General features: G+C 38.7%; 2 protein-coding genes across 21 annotated transcripts in view; both read right to left on the bottom strand.

Annotated features, from left to right (window-relative positions):
* Nucleotides 1-283, bottom strand: part of BCAS3 (BCAS3 microtubule associated cell migration factor) — a 629185-nt gene extending 628902 nt beyond the window's left edge. For 7 of the 20 annotated variants that reach the window (XM_086686763.1, XM_086686762.1, XM_086686767.1 and 4 more), the window contains exon 1: nucleotides 156-283. The gene's annotated coding sequence lies outside the window, so the exon portion shown is untranslated. Of the gene's footprint in view, nucleotides 1-72 lie in introns of all 20 variants that reach the window. The other 13 variants (XM_086686766.1, XM_086686769.1, XM_086686768.1 and 10 more) reach the window with 8 other exon arrangements.
* Nucleotides 284-12700: 12417 nt separating this feature from the next.
* Nucleotides 12701-17004, bottom strand: part of PPM1D (protein phosphatase, Mg2+/Mn2+ dependent 1D) — a 49442-nt gene continuing 45138 nt past the window's right edge. The window contains exon 6 of the mRNA XM_025917689.2: nucleotides 12701-15401. Coding sequence (XP_025773474.1) covers nucleotides 14844-15401 — 558 coding nt within the window. The 3' untranslated portion in view covers nucleotides 12701-14843. The remainder of the gene's footprint in view (nucleotides 15402-17004) is intronic.

Genomic DNA, 17004 nt, shown 5'->3' with positions numbered 1-17004 from the left:
CCGCCCTCTGGCCCCTTGCCCTTCTTCCCCTCCCCCTCCAATCTCGATAGCTCTCTCTCGTCGAATCCATACCAGTCAAGCCCTCTCCCCTCACGCTGCTTGCACCTCGTTCTCGCCAAGCCTCCCCAAAGCCACAGCCCCACCAGCCCTCTCACCGGCCGCCCCGCCGGTAAACGCTGTTCTCCAGCTCAAGGCTCACTGTTTGGAGTCTCCCCTCGTGATTGACGGCTACCACTTCCTACCACGCCTCAGCGGAACTACTTTTCTAGCCAATCCCAGAAGGAAACTGGCTACGGCCGGGCACCGCCCTTGGAGGTCAGCTTCGCCAACCAGCAAGTAGAAAAGAGGCGGACCCGCCTCCTGAATTTATCCAATCCGCTGGGGCTCCAGGGAAAACAAAACAGTATGTATGTTTGGGTGAAGCCGAGGTGTCAGGTTCGGTTGCGAACGCAGGCAGGTAGGGAGAGTTACGAACATGTCTATTTTCCTTTGCAGACAGCACACCTTCGTGGCTTTGTCAAAAGGAATTAGGTCTCAGACTCCTCTGCACCTCAGCTGAGCGTCTCGGGCTGGGAGTCGGAGGACCCGGGACTGGTCTGTTTACATCGAATTCTCGCGACAGCTAGTTCGAAGCACAAAGCACGTGGACATGGCAGCTGCCAATCACTTTCTGCTGGCCACTCACCCATCCCTAACCCGCCTTCTGCCCCGCCCTTCTCGATGTGTTTACCTTCCGGGAGCCTCGGCTGGCTTGCGCGGGTGGGCAAACCTAGAGCCAAGGAGGTATTGAGCTAAATGAGGGGCGCGGCCGGTGATCGTGTCAATTTGAGCAAGGTTTGTGGAGCTCACCTGACTCCTTCCTTACCTGTTTCCATTTCCCCTATGGAAGAGATCGCGATTTCGCCAGTGTCATTGCGTCAGTTACATTTCCTTTACATTTACATTTATTGATTTTTTGAAACAACGCTCAATACAGTCTTAAGCATTTCATAAGTATTATCAAATGTAATACGGCAATCCCATGAGGATATAGCTTATTAATAGGCATGAGGTTTGTAGAAAATTGGCTGAAACAGCAATGAAAATTTTAAAAAGGTTTTAAGCACAATGGAGGATGGAAAAGTTTAGTAAAGAAACTACCTCAACGGAAATATGCAGTTAATCAGGTGCTGGAGAGATAGATGATAGATATACCGATATAGATATAGATGTAGATGTAGCCAAGAAACCACCTATATGCTCTTGACGCTCTATCAATGCCAATAAATAGCACACCCAAAGTGCTATTTATCGAGCTAATGTTTGAACATTGGCTAATAACAGATTCTGAACATTTATCTTCTTCCACTACACACACAAATTCTGAGCACCATGGCCTTTTAAGATTTGCTTCCTACATTAAGCCCACTAACGGAAGAATCTTTCCACAGTTCTAAATTCCTTTTGCTCTTATTGCTATCATTAGCTTACTTCTTTGCTGTATTTGAAATGTTTGGAGTTTCTCTTGTGCATATCTCATTTTCCCCAACTAGAATGTTAAATTCTTCCTAGGTATTAGAAGACTAAAGTTTTCATATTTTTCAATCCCTCTTACCACCTAACAGCCCCAAACACAACAGGTATTTCAAAATTCAGACTTACTTGAATTAAATAATTACTATTTTCATGCCGTCAAGACCCAGAGCAGGAATAAAGAGGAAATCCAGAGGAAACCAATAGGTAATAATCACAAATGGGACAACCAGCATTTGTATAAAGTTATTCAGTTAAAATAGCTGTTTCATATGCATTGTTAAACTCCATAGCTCTTTGACTATTCCTCTACAAAGCTATGGAAAAAAACAAAGAAACAAAAAAACATAAAGAATACCGTTGTACACAAGTTCACTCATTCATTCATTCATTCAACAAATATTTTAATACCTATAAAATGTCAGGCATGTTCTAAGCTCCACAGGTACAGTGATAAACAAATCAATCAATGTGCTTTCCTCAGCCAGAGAATTTACATTCTGATGGGAATACAGAAATAAACAGAGAAATTCAAGTAGTGTAAAATGCTATGAAAAAAATATAATAATCCAGATAAATAGATGGCTGGATATACGTAGTGTCATCAGGGAAGCCCTCTCAGGAGATAACATTTTATTTTTTATTTTTTATTTTTTCAATATATGAAGTTTATTGTCAAATTGGTTTCCATACAACACCCAGTGCTCATCCCAAAAGGTGCCCTCCTCAATACCCATCACCCACCCTCCCCTCCCTCCCACCCCCCATCAACCCTCAGTTAGTTCTCAGTTTTTTTGTTTGTTTGTTTTAATTTTTTTTCCAATGTTTATTTATTTTTGGGACAGAGAGAGACAGAGCATGAACGGGGGAGGGGCAGAGAGAGAGGGAGACACAGAATCAGAAACAGGCTCCAGGCTCCGAGCCATCAGCCCAGAGCCTGACGCGGGGCTCGAACTCATGGACCGCGAGATCGTGACCTGGCCGAAGTCGGACGCTTAACCGACTGCGCCACCCAGGCGCCCGTAGTTCTCAGTTTTTAAGAGTCTCTTATGCTTTGCCTCTCTCCCACTCTAACCTCCTTTTTTTTTTTTTCTTCCCCTCCCCCATGGGTTTCTGTTAAGTCTCTCAGGATCCACATAAGAGTGAAAACATATGGTATCTGTCTTTCTCTGTATTTTAACAAAGACTTTAATGAAGTATGTGAGAAAGCTACTGTGGGAAAAAAGCAGTACAGACAAAAGGAACAAGTACAAAGGTCTAAGAAGGGAATGAATTTTGATGAAGAGTGAGAAAAAGAGTATGATTTAAGCAAAGCGAGATAAGTAGAAAGTGATAGCAAACTAGGTAAGTAGTGGCAGATGGAGTATGGTCTTGTATAGAATAATAGTTTCAATTTTATTCTAGGTGGGAATCTTTTGGAGGACTTTCACCTAGAAAGTATCATGATCATATTTACATTTCTAAAAGAGTATTCTATCCACTATACAAAGAATAAACTGTTGTCAGGGAGGGAGTATGAGCGGAAGCAGTGGGTCAAGTAGTGAAGCTATTTCAGTAGACCAGGTGGGAGATGCAGTCTAGAACTGGGCCTAGAAGTGAAGCAGTATTGGGTTAGTTGTGGGATAGAAGGGAAAAAGAGAATCAAGGATGATGCCTGTGTTTTGGGCTTTAACAACTAAGTGATGACATTATGAATAGGATGAACACTGGTGAAGTTACACATTTTTAGGAAGGGCACATTTCTGTGCTTTGGTTTTATCCTTTATAAATTGTAAAAAGACTATTCTGAGGTTCATAGGATTTTTATGAATAGTAAAGAAATTTTAAATTCTTAGAACCAGGGGCACCTGGGTGGCTCAGTCAGGTATTGGGATTCTGCTTGGGATTCTGTCTCTCCCTCTGTCTGCCTCTCACCTGCTTGTGCTCTCTCTCTCTCAAAATGAATAAGTAACTTTAAATAGATAGATAGATAGATAGATAGATAGATAGATAGATAGATAGATGATAGATAGATAGATAGATAGATAGACAGATAGACAGATTCTTAGAACCAGTTAGAAATTTCTCCAAATTAACTACTTCTAATTAACCACTATTTCTAATTACTCCATTTTTTTTTCTCCACAGAGATAGTATAGGATTCTCTCATGAGACTTCAAATAGAGAGAAAGCAAATTTGTGGAGATCATTTTTTAAATGGAAGTAACTTAAGGCTACTCAGTACATATTGCCAGCTTTTGAGTCATTTTAAAGCATTGGTATATGAGGAAACTTTTCAACAATCTGTTCTTGTAGCTGAGCAATACTAACTAGGAAACTGATTTTCAGTGTAAAAGAGTGACTTCGAGCCAGAATTCTGTGTTCTTCCAGTTCCTAAATGATCCAGTATAATAAATCACTAATGATTAAAATTGCCTCTCCTAATGGCCCTGCAAATCAAAACAAAAAAATCTCCAGAAAATCATCAGGGAATGATCCATATGAAAACCAATTTTGGGGCACCTAGGTGGCTCAGTTGGTTAAGTGTCCAACTTTGGCTCAGGTCATGATCTCACAGTTCATGGGTTCAAGCCCTGCATCGGGCTCTTTGCCGACTCAGAGCCTGGATCCTGCTTCAGATTCTGTGTCTCCCTCTCTCTCTGCCCCTCTCCTGCTTGCACTCTGTCTTTGTCTCTCTCAAAAATAAATTAAAAAACAGTAAAAAATTAAAAAAGAAGAAAACCAATTTCAAGGGCAGTTTATACTTTATAATGAGTTTTTGTTTCGGTAGCGTTAGGAGTCCTTTTTAGCCTCAAGCAAGCCAATGCCTCATTTACCTTGGCCACCAAAACCACTTGGACAACAATCACATGATTTAAGCAGTAGTAAAATAATCTGATTTCACACAGAACTATGATAAACACTAATATTTTAGTTTTTAGTCAAGTGAAAGGGAAAAAAAACCAAAGAGGTAAAAAAAATAACCATCATCAAATGTAGGATCATCAATTGTATCACTCTGGGGATTTTGATAACGAGGGATACTATACATGTGTTGTATAAGTAGAAAGTGATAGGAAACTAGTTAGGAGAGGGCATATGTGGGATAGCTGCACTTTCTGCTTAATTTTGCCATGAACCTAAAACTGCTCTTAAAAAAAAGTCTATTGTTTAAAATCACATTTCTCTAAAATCCCCCAATTGTGAGGTAAAACTACATTAATTACTCACTATATAGACTTTCTTTGGTGCATTTATTCAGTTGAAACTTTTGAACACTACCTTTTATAGTAATGTCCTAAAAAGTAGAATTCTAAACTTTGTAGAAGAGTAAAACCAACAAAGGTCATATCACCTCATATCTATTTGATTGCAATAGTGTCTGCCATTTATCTGTCCTGCATATTAGGACATAACTGTGGCTTCTAAAACAGCATGTTCCCACATCTCTATTCAAAATTCTAAGTCTTTGTTTAGGTTCATTTAGCTCATTCTGAGGCCCAGCAAACTTTCTGAAGACATGGTGATTGTTTTCCTTTCATTGTCTTGAAAATAACCAGTATCTATACCATTTATCATCCTAACCCTTCATGAAATGAGGGTCTGTTAACAATTACACACACACATCTGCAAGAAAAGGTAGAGTAGGACTGTCTCAGGCAAACCATTAAATATGGCTTCCCTTTATTTCTGATACATTAGTACTACTTTGTAACTCTTCTAGTTGATTAATGTATAATTCTATTGTCTACTTAGAAAACATGGAAACTCTTTAGCAGAAGGGATCATTTGTTTCATTTCTATTCTCCATAAAACTATGAAACATAAAACTAACAGGAAAAATTACATGTCAGAACCCCAACGATTTATCCTGCAATCTGGAGCATGTATTTATAATTAAAAGATACTGAAAACCAAAACTATTTACAAAGATCAAAAATTAGTTTCATCAACCGTTTTAATGATGCCCAGGGCATAATTTGCCTTCCCCATATACACATAACCCTGAATAAAAACTGCTTTAAAATCTGAGAAAACCGAATCTGTATTAATAGTTTTGAGAGGCTAAACATTTAGTAAGAGTAATATTAGGTAACATTTAGCTATATAGGCCAGGCATTGTGGTATTATTATCTACATTTTATAGATGAGTACCAAGACACAAAGGTGTTAAGCCATTTAGCTCCAAATGTAGGCACAGTGGTAGAAGTGCATAGTTCCTAAAGTCACAGCTTTCTGCCCAGAGAACTGAAAAGGGGAGGGACACTTGGGTGGCTCAGTCATGATCTCATGGTTGGTGAAATCAAGGCTTGTGTTGGGCTCTGTGCTGTCAGTTCAGAACCTGGAGTCTGCTTTCGATTCTGTGTCTCCTTCTCTCTCTGTCACGCCCCCTCTTACTCTCTCTCTTTCTCTCTCTCTCTCTCTCTCTCTCTCAAAAATAATTATTTTTTTTTAATTTTTTTTTAAATTTTTTTTCAATGTATATTTATTTTTGGGACAGAGAGAGACAGAGCATGAACGGGGGAGGGGCAGAGAGAGAGGGAGACACAGAATCGGAAACAGGCTCCAGGCTCTGAGCCATCAGCCCAGAGCCCGACGCGGGGCTCGAACTCGCGGACCGCGAGATCGTGACCTGGCTGAAGTCAGACGCTTAACCGACTGCGCCACCCAGGCGCCCCCAAAAATAAATATTTAAAAAGGTGGTGGGAGGGGCTCCCTCAGTCAGTTAACTGTTGGACTCCATCTCTGCTCAGATCATGATCTCACAGTTCGTGGGTTTGAGCCTCACATTAGGCTCTGTGCTGACAGCGTGGAGCCTGCTTTGAATTCTGTCTGTCTCCCTCTCTCTCTGCCCCTCCCCTGCTTGTTCTCTATCTCTCTCAAAATAAATAAAAATAAACTTAAAAACAAAAACTGAAAAGGGGAGATGCTGAGTAGGGAAAGTACCATGGAGACTGTAGGAAGAGAGGAACTCAGGAGAGGGACCTTATAGATAGCAAGGATCTGGTCCTAATTAGCATATCAAAGACTTTGAGAACTTTGAAAGAACCAGGAAAATCTTAACTCACAGAGAAAAAACAATCAACAGATGCCAATACCTAAATGACAATTATCCTTCAAACACTTTAAAGCACTACTATAAAAATGTTTCTGGAGGGGCTCCTGGGTGGCTCAGTCGGTTAAGCCTCTGACTTCAGCGCAGGTCATGACCCCACATTTTGTGAGTTTGAGCCCCACGATGGGCTCTGTGCTGACAGCTCAGAGCCTGGAGCCTGCTTCAGATTCTGTGTCTCCTCTCAGCCCCTCCCCGCTCACGCTCTGTCTCTCAAAAATAAATAAAGATTAAAAAAAAATGTTTTTGGGGCGCCTGGGTGGCGCAGTCGGTTAAGCGTCCGACTTCAGCCAGGTCACGATCTCGTGGTCCGTGAGTTCGAGCCCCGCATCAGGCTCTGGGCTGATGGCTCAGAGCCTGGAGCCTGTTTCCGATTCTGTGTCTCCCTCTCTCTCTGCTCCTCCCCCGTTCATGCTCTGTCTCTCTCTGTCCCAAAAATAAATAAACGTTGAAAAAAAAAATTAAAAAAAAATGTTTTTAAATGTTCCTGGGGCACCTGGGTGGCACAGTCAGTTAAGTGACTAACTCCTGGTTTCAGCTTAGGTCATGATCTCGTGGTTCCTGAGTTCCAGACCTGTATCCAGCTCTCTGGAGCACAGAGCCTGCTTTGGATCCCCTCTGTCCCCCCTCTCTCTCTGCCCCTCCCCAGCTTGCTCTCTTCCTCTCTCTAAATAAATACATAAACTTAAAAAAAAAAAGTTTCTACGGGCAATTGTGAACACCCTTGACATGCATGAAAAAACAGAACAGCTCAGCAAAGATACAAAGAAGACCCAAATGGAAAAAATAAAATAAAAATAAAGAACCAAATGGAAATTTTCAAACTCAAAAATATAACAACAAATGTTCTAACAAAAGGAAAAACAAAGAGTTTCAAAGAAAGAAGAAAAAGAATGTGATGCTGAAAACAAAAATGGGGAAGGGGGGAAATGGTTGTAAACCTCCTCAAGTTTGGTGAAAGATATAAACCTACAGATTCAAGATGCTCAGCAAACCCCAAGCAGAAAACATCGAAGGAATCCATGTACAGACACTTCATAATCGTACTACTAAAAACTGAAGACAAAGGAAAAATTGTTGAAAGCAGCCAGAGAAAAACAATGCATTACCCACAGAACAATTTGAATGACTATAGATTTTTTTATCAGAAACCAGAAAACAATACTAGAAGGAAACCTAGAATATCAGGAATGAAAAAAGAGGAATAGCGATGGTAAATATCTGGATGAATATCACAGAGCGTTCTCCTCTTGAGTTCTTTAAAATGTTTGATTTTTGATAGCAAAAGTTACAATACCACATGATGGGGTTTTCAACATATACAGATATGACAACTATACCATATAGAGGAGAGGGTAATACAGTGGTAAATTTTCTACATTGTACTTTAAGTGGTAAAATACTGACTTTAAGTAGACTACCAAAGTTTGTATATTGTAATCCCTAATGCAACCATTCACAGAGCCAAAATATTTTGCCTCAAGGATCAAAGTTTAAGTTTTCAACTTTTCTATGACATAGTATATTCAAGAGAAAAAGGCCCACTAAAATGCTTCCCTCCATTAAAGCACTATCTTCCAGATATCTGGAAGATGAAAATAACACCATTAATGTGACCAAAACAAACTTAGTGCACAGCTTATGAAAGCAATGCTAAAAGGCCTGTATTTTACATGATTAATGCTTTTAACTTCTAGATTGTGCTAGACTCCAAGATGGCTTTTAATGATGCCCATCTGCTGATATTCGTGCCCTGTGTAGTTGCCTCCTACACTGTTACCAGTTTGGTCTGTGCAACTTATAAAACACAGAAATTGGCACAAAAACAGACAGATAAATGGAACAGAATAGAGAACCCAGAAATGGACCCACAAATGTATGGCCAACTAATCTTTGACAAAGCAGGAAAGAATATCCAATGGAATAAAGACAGTCTCTTCAGCAAGTGGTGCTGGGAAAACTAGACAGCGACATGCAGAAGAATGAACCTGGACCACTTTCTTACACCATACACAAAAAGAAACTCAAAATGGATGAAAGACCTAAATGTAAGACAGGAAGCCACCAAAATCCTTGAGGAGAAAGCAGGCAAAAACCTCTTTGATCTTGGCCACAGCAACTTCTTACTCAACATGTCTCCAGAGGCAAGGGAAACAAAAGCAAAAATGCACTATTGGGACCTCAGCAAAATAAAAAGCTTCTGCACGGCGAAGGAAACAATCAGCAAAACTAAAAGGCAACTGACAGAATGGGAGAAGATATTTGCAAATGACATAACAGACAAAGGGTTAGTATCCAAAATCTATAAAGAACTTATCAAACTCAACACATAATCCAGTGAAGAAACAGGCAAAAGGCATGAATAGAAACTTCTCCAAGGAAGACATCCAGATGGCCAACTGACACATGAAAAAATGCTCCACATCACTCATCATCAGGGAAATCCAAACCAAAACCACAATGAGATAACACCTCACACCTGTCAGAATGGCTAACATTAACAACTCAGGCAACAACAGATGTTGGCGAGGATGCAGAGAAAGAGGATTTCTTTTGCATTGCTGGTGGGAATGCAAACTGGTGCAGCCACTCTGGAAAACAGTATGGAGGTTCCTCCAAAAATTTAAAGAACTATGCTACAACCCAGCAATTGCACCTGTAGGTATTTATCCAAGGGATACATGCACCCCCATGTTTATAGCAGCACTATCAACAATAGCCAAAGTATGGAAAGAGCCCAGATGTCTATCAACTGATGAATGGGTAAAGAAGGTGTGGCACATCTGTACAATGGAGTATTACTTGGGAATCAAAAAGAATGAAATCTTGTCATTTGCAACTACATGGATGGAACTAGAGGGTATTATGCTAAGCAAAATTAGTCAGAGAAAGACAAATATCATATGACTTCACTCATATGAGGACTTTAAGACACAGTACAGATGAATGAACATAAGGGAAAGGAAGCAAAAATAATATAAAAACAGGGAGGGGGACAAAACAGAAGAGATTCTTCAATATGGAGAACAAACAGAGGGTTACTGGAGGGGCTGTGGGAGGAGGGATGGGTTAAATGGGTAAGGGGCATTAAGGAATCTACCCCTGAAATCATTGTTGCACTATATGCTAACTAATTTGGATGTAAATTTAAAAAATAAAAAAAAAAATAGAACTCCTCTACAATTGCAATTGCACTACTTTGTATTTTGTACCCCAAGGATACAAAAACACTAATTCAAAGGGAATCACATGCACATGCATCCCATTGTTTATAGCAGCATTCTAAACAATAACCAAATTAAGGAAAGAACCCAAATGTCCATTGACTGATGAATAGATAAGGAAGAGGTGGTATATATACACAATGGAATATTATTCTGCCATAAAAAAGAATGAAACCTTGCCATTTGCAATGGTGGGGATGGAACTAGAGAGTATTATGCTAAGCAAAATAATTCAGTCAGAGAAAGACAAATACCATGTGACTTCACACATTTATGGAATTTAAGAAATAAAACAGGGAAACATACAGGTAAAAAGAGAGAGAGAGAGTCAAACTAGGAAACAGACTTTTATCTATAGAGGAGAAACTGAAAGTTACTGGAGATCAAGTGGGTGGGGTTGTGTTAAATGTCTGACAGGTTAAGGAGGGCACTTGTAGTAATGAGGACTGGGTATTATATGTAAGTGATGAATCACTAAATTGTACACCTGAAATGAATATTACGCTGTATGTTACTGTGTGGAATTTAAAGAAAAACTTGTAAAAAATCCAGACATGCATTAAGTAATAGGAACTAGAGTAAATATGCGTCTAGCATGAGGGTTATGTTAGTTTGGCTGGGAGTCAGATTTATTTAATGTTGGCTGTAGCCAGAGGTGCCAATAAATTCAAATTCCTATCACTTAATTTTTGTGTCCTCTCTTGACTTTGGGCTTTGCACTACTCAGAGAAAGTCTAAATTTTACAGTTTCAGCTCTGTGTTTATACTGGATATACTCTGTTGTGTGGTGGTAAGATGTGGAGGAGGAAAAACATTCTATAATATTATGATTAAATCTCAATCTTTTAATAGAAAAAAATAAAAATAAAAAGATTAAACACAGAATTGGTATATTTTTTTGAGGTTAGGTTACAAAAGACCATTGAGCCTTCTGCATTGTTTCCGGTATCATTTGCTATGGCGGTGGCAGAGTTAACTAACATGTTGTGAGAAGCCATACATGTGACAGTAACTGAGGCCTCCTACTAACAGATAGGTTAAGTGAGCATTGTGCAACAGTGCTAGTGAAGCCTTTGGATGACTGTCGCCCTGATTGGTATCTTGACTGCAACCACATGATTCTGTAACCTAGCTTCATCATTCCCAGTTCCCTAACACTTAGAAACTGTGAGGATAATGTTTTTTGTTGTTTTAGGCTGCTGAATTTTGAGGTATTATTATGCAGCAATATATAATACGTATTTTAGTCTTTGAGAAACAGGATAATTATGTTTTACAAAATATTGAAAAGAACCAGTGTGTGGATGTGATATTGTGATAAAATAAGAAACATATATTTTGGCCTTTGTCCCAGGCTCCTGGCTAGAGTATGTAAAATCTTTGTGATTTCTTAGGTAATAAAGTCACTAGGAACTTTTGTCTTTGGTCATTAACTCCTATTCCTGACACCAGCTCCTAAATCCCTTGGAATTTCCTGGTAGGAGCAGCTTTTGTTCTAATGAGATAACTCTTTCTTGGAGAGCTCACTACACACACACCTTTTTTTTTCCTGGAAGGGAAGAGGCTCGAGATTAATAATTGATCACCTAAATGATGAAGCCTCCACAAAAATCCCTGAAGTATGAGGTTCAGAGCTTCTAGGTTGGTGAATACACTCACATGCTGAAAGAGGTTCACCCCAAGCTCCTCTGCTTGGGACCATTCTGGACCTCACCTGATACATCTCTTTATCTAGCTGTCATCTGTATCCTTTATTATAGAAAAAAACCAGTAAACGTTTCCCTAAATTCTTGTGAGCTGTTCTAGCAAATGATCAATCTTGAGGGGCTTGTGGAAACGGATTTACAGCCAGTTGATTAGAAGTATATGTGACAACCTAGGACTTGCAGTTGGTTTCTGGAGTGGGGGCAGTCTTGTGAGACTGAGCCCTTAACTTGTGGGATCTGATGATAACCCTAGGAAGTGTCAGAACTGAACTGAATTGTAGGACACCCAACTGGTATCTACAGAAAATTAGAGAATTGCTTGGTGAAGGAAAACCCACACATCTGGTGTCATAAGTATCGTATGAGTAAAGGAAGAAATGTTTTCCTTTCAGTGGACATAGGTAATGCACTGTTAAATAAACTTATATCCACAGATTAGAATACTAAAACCTGAGGAGGCTCTGTGAAATAGTGATAGAGAAAATTTTCAAGATTAAGAGGTAAAGTTGCATGTGTATTGCATGCTATGCATAGATTATCACTAAAATAACACAAAAAGGGGGAAATGTTGACTGCCTTGGGAACCGAGGTGGGAGTTCTTATGTACCATCTCATACATCATATACTTTCCATAATGTACTATACTACTGATCTATGTCACACAGGCAAATAAATTTAGAAAATAAAACAAAGTAGAAACATTAAAACACTGCTTGTGATTGCATAACCTCTTCAACTCCTTAAAGTACAGGACTAAACACAATCCTAGAAACACATACAGAAAAGGGCTAATCTTAGCATTTGTAGTCGTGTCTTAAACCAAAAAAGTTTCTAGTATTAAATAGCTACTACTATATGGAATTGGACTCCATTGCACTAAAAAGGTGATCTAGGAAAGAAATGTGTAACGTTTTTACATTAAAAAACTTATCTGAGGGGCACCTGGGTGGCTCAGTCGGTTAAGAGTCCGACTTTGGCTCAGGTCATGATCTCGCAGTTTGTGAGTTCAAGCCTCACATTGGGCTCTGTGCTGACAGCTTAGAGTCTGCAGTCTGCTTCAGATTCTGTGTCTGCCTCTCTCTTTCCCCACTCACACGCTCGCTCTCACAAATAAATAAACATAAAAAAAAACTGATTTGAAAAATCAAGATTCAATAATGCATTACTCTAATCAAGTGAAAATTTTAATTTCATGTAGATACATTTACAATCACTGGCAAAAAAAGTAAAAGCAGTTAAATGAATTTTCTTTAATATACATTCAGATTGGTTCAATTTCTAGTTGGTGCAGCTAAGATGGTATCATAGGTCTAAAAGATGGAACCCCCCCCCCCAAAAAAATAAATAAAAGATGGAATAACCCTTCACAATAAATTGACTTCTAAAGTGTCTATTAGTTGCTAGGTCTCTGTCCTGGAAAGATTGGAAAAGCAAACTCTTCAGTAACTAAAAATCCTTTTTAAGAACCACAATTACTGTTTTACCTGGACCACTGGTTCTCAATCCTGTTATTGAAAACTGGTATGCTTCCGGTTGTGCAGTTCCTAGCATATTGTGGATGTTGAATGCATGAATTAGCTCTTCAATCTCTTAATGAGATATCTTGTTCTAAATTAATAAATTAAAAAGTTTTCTTATTGGAGAACAATTCATACCAAAATGACATACTCTTAGGTATAATATACTTCTACTCACTTTTAAGTGGGACATAATATTTCATCAAATGGTTACAAGCCATAACTGACTTAACCATATTCTTAACCATAGTCTATTGTTGGATATTTAGCCTGTTTCAATGTATTCTAAAATAAAATTAAAAAGTCAAGAGCTAAGGGGTGCCTGGGTGACTCAGTTGGTTAAGCATCTGACTTGGGCTCAGGTCATGATCTCACGGCTTGTGAGTTAGAGCCCCGCGTCCAGCTCTGTGCTGACAGCTCAGAGCCTGGAGCCCAGCTATCTCCCCCTCTCTCTACCTCTCCCCTGCTCATGCTCTGTCTCTCCTTCAAAATAAATAAACATTTAAAAAACCAAAAGTTAAGAGCTAAATAAACATGTAAAAAAGAGGGGGGGCACCTGGATGGCTCAGTCAGATAAGCGTCTGACTTCAGCTCAGGTCATGACCCTACGGTTCATGAGTTCAAGCACCACGTCGAGCTCTGTGTGACAGCTCAGAGCCTGGAGCCTGCTTCAAATTCTGTGTCTCCCTTTCTCCCTGGCCCTCTCCTGCTCCCGCTTGGTCTCTCTCTCTCTCACAAAATAAATAAACATTAAAAAAAAGTCAAGAGTGCAAAAATAAACATATTTTTAAAATGTTGCTCTAAAGCATGATCAGAGCACAACAAAAAATTAATATCTACCATTAAACCAACGACAAAATTCCAGCACATCAACAACAGTTCACTGATTTATTAGATGAACAAACATATATCCATATAATCAATGAAAACTGTCCAATATATAAAATAATTTAAGAAATGTTGGGAATTAGCAGCACCATCCGTTATTGAAATAGCAAGAAAAACTTCACATATTTTATGCAAACACGAGAAGAGGGTAACTACTTTAAGACCCAATAATGCCACTGAATGTCTGGGATGATTGAGATGGGCACCTTTTTAGGCAAACACACCTCCTTCTACTCCAAAGATTTGAGGAGTATATCTGATGATTGATGTTTTACAAAAATGCTAATGAAATAAGAGATACTGCATAGTATTTTTTATTAGGACAAGAAGACTAATGCCGAGCTACTTTAAGCATGGCTCAACACTTCTGCTATGAAAAATTTAGTTCTGAATCATGAAATTAGAAATAAAAAATAATTTTTAAAAGACACTAGCTGTCTCTAAGAAACATTAAGTGGAACACAGGTCACTATGAAAATACATCACTTTTCCAGTTTGCTTAATAATTTACTTTAAAAAGTTGTGTAGTTTTCATCACAAGTGACTTATACAAATTTCTTAATAAGCATTTTTAAAAGTTTAAATGTATTTCTAAAATCTAATAGATTCTTTTGATTTTTTTTAAATGTTAGCCCTGTTGTTACATTTACTGTGTCAGAATAAGAGACTGAGTTTGTGTGGAGTATACAAATTTACACACATTTTACAGCAACTTATACCCTAACATCTACAAAATTCACATTTATAATACAATACAAGGCCAGGATAAAACTGCCAAATTCCAAAAAGTGAAACTGTATACTGTTTTTATTTTGTCCCCCTAAAAAAAGTTCAAGTTCTGCACCAACTTCAAAAAGCCCTCTTATATCCTAAGTTTGGGAAAAAAACATTTTCCAGACACATTTCAGCAGACACAAACAGTTTTTCTGTGCTGATGAAGTAAAGGATTTCCAATTTTCTTCTGGCCCCTAAGTCTGCGTCGCATGGTAAGTTTAACAGCATTCTTTCGCTGTGAGGTGGTGGGGAGGCTTGCAGGCTGAGCACCACTACTTCTACTTAAACAATTTCGTCTATGCTTCTTCATAAGAGGACCAGAGTTGGATTCCTCTAATGTCCTTTTAAAGTTTGCTGGAGGGGTTCTTTCAACTTCTTGGGCTTTCATTTGACCTGGAGTTGACATCTTTAAATTTTTTTGGTCCATGATGGCATTTGTCGAATTGGTAGGCGCAAGGCCAACTGACAGGCTATTATTCAAAGAATCATGTATCCTTAAAGTCAGGGCTTTAGTGCAGTTTTCTTCAAGTGGCTCTGGATCTTTTGCGGGTATGACTGCCGCCTGGACATTGCCTCGAACTATCTCAGTTGGGACTTCTAAATAATTCTCTGAGAAGGCATTACTACGAACAAGGGCAGGTATATGGTCCTTAGAGTTCAGCCGTGGCCATGGGTCCTCCTCCAGTGACTGAAAAACAAGAAAGTAAGCCAAATAAATAATTTATTCTAGAATTCAACTCAACCATTGGGGAGATGAAGAAGTTTCATTAGAGTAAGTGACAAATTTGGTTGGTTTATTTCCTACTTTCCCATTTTTTTCTATATTCTCATTTCTGAATATTTAGTAGTATAGATAATGTAAAGTGTAACATTAAAGCAACAATGTCATAATGCAAACTCATATTGTTGCTTTGTACCTATTTCCCAAACACTAGAGGCTGTTCTGTGGCTTGAGAAAAGCAGGACATATGGGAACCTACAGAGCATGGATGGGGCAACTCTCAAAGAAACAAATGAAAATCATACGGAAACTTTCAGATAGTTTTTTAAAAGTTTGACAAGTGATTCAGATATGCATTACTCCTTCAGATATAGTGCTCTACATACACTCAGAATATTTTTCCCATTGGTAGATGATATTTTTCCTATCAAACCCAAATCTTCCACACCACTAATATTTTATAAAATCCTTGGGGCACCTGGGTGGCTCAGTCGGTAGAGTGTCCAACTTCAGCTCAGGTCACGATCTCACAGTTCGTGGGTTCAAGCTCTGCATCAGGCTCTGTGTTGACAGCTCAGAGCCTGATGCCTGCTTCAGATTCCGTGTCTCCCTCTCTCTGCCCCTCCTCTACTCGTGCTCTCTCTCTCTCTCTCTCTCTCTCTCAAAAATAAACATTAAAAAAAATTTTTAAATCCTTGTCAAAATAGTTTCTCAAAAATGGAGTTTAAGCATAAATATTATGGCTCCTTCAGGTATGTAACATTTCCCTCAAATCATTACCTCTTTTAAATCAAATCAAGTTTATTAAAATATTAACATATTCTGAAGTAAACCCTTTTATAGAAGGGTAAATGAAAACATATTATTTTCCTGATATAAAATCCCTTAGAAATAAACACCTTTCAGAAAGTGCTATATAAAAGTATACTTCTAAAAAGAATGCTTTATGTTTCTAGAATTAAAAAAAAGGGAAATTTAAGCCATCTGAAAGCATTTCAATCAAACCAAATCAAAATATAATGACTTTAGGTCAAATGGAGACTGGAGATGAGAAACCCTAGTTCCTAATTTGGTACTGCCTCAATTAGATTGCTGCTGTTTTTATCGTTGTTGTTTTAACTAAGAAAATACTCTTTCCTTCTGCAGTCATTGGTTCATTTATTTTATATTGCATAGTTTATTGAAAGGCCAGTTCTTATCTGTTTTAACACTGACTAGATGTTGGGCAGCAATCTTATTTCCAAGTGCCACTGTCAAGAAAGGACAACGGAACAGTCTTCATTCCAGGATATTTACATATGACTTTCAATAATATCAACAAGAGTTGTAGGTGAGTTTATCCTTCTGCATTAGTTGATTCCAATGCCTACTGTGGTCACAAGTATGTTCTGGAAAATCACAGAAAACTGTATCTACTCATAAGAAATTATTTTTTTTTTTATAAAAATTTTTTTTTCAATGTTTATTTATTTTTGGGACAGAGAGAGACAGAGCATGAACGGGGGAGGGGCAGAGAGAGAGGGAGACACAGAATCGGAAACAGGCTCCAGGCTCTGAGCCATCAGCCCAG

This window comes from Puma concolor, chromosome E1, assembly GCF_028749965.1.
Source record: "Puma concolor isolate L17-30 chromosome E1, mPumCon1.1.hap2, whole genome shotgun sequence".
NCBI classification, from domain to species: domain Eukaryota; kingdom Metazoa; phylum Chordata; class Mammalia; order Carnivora; family Felidae; genus Puma; species Puma concolor.
The sequence above is the reverse complement of the archived record's forward strand: the minus strand, read 5'-3'. Positions and strand labels throughout refer to the sequence as shown.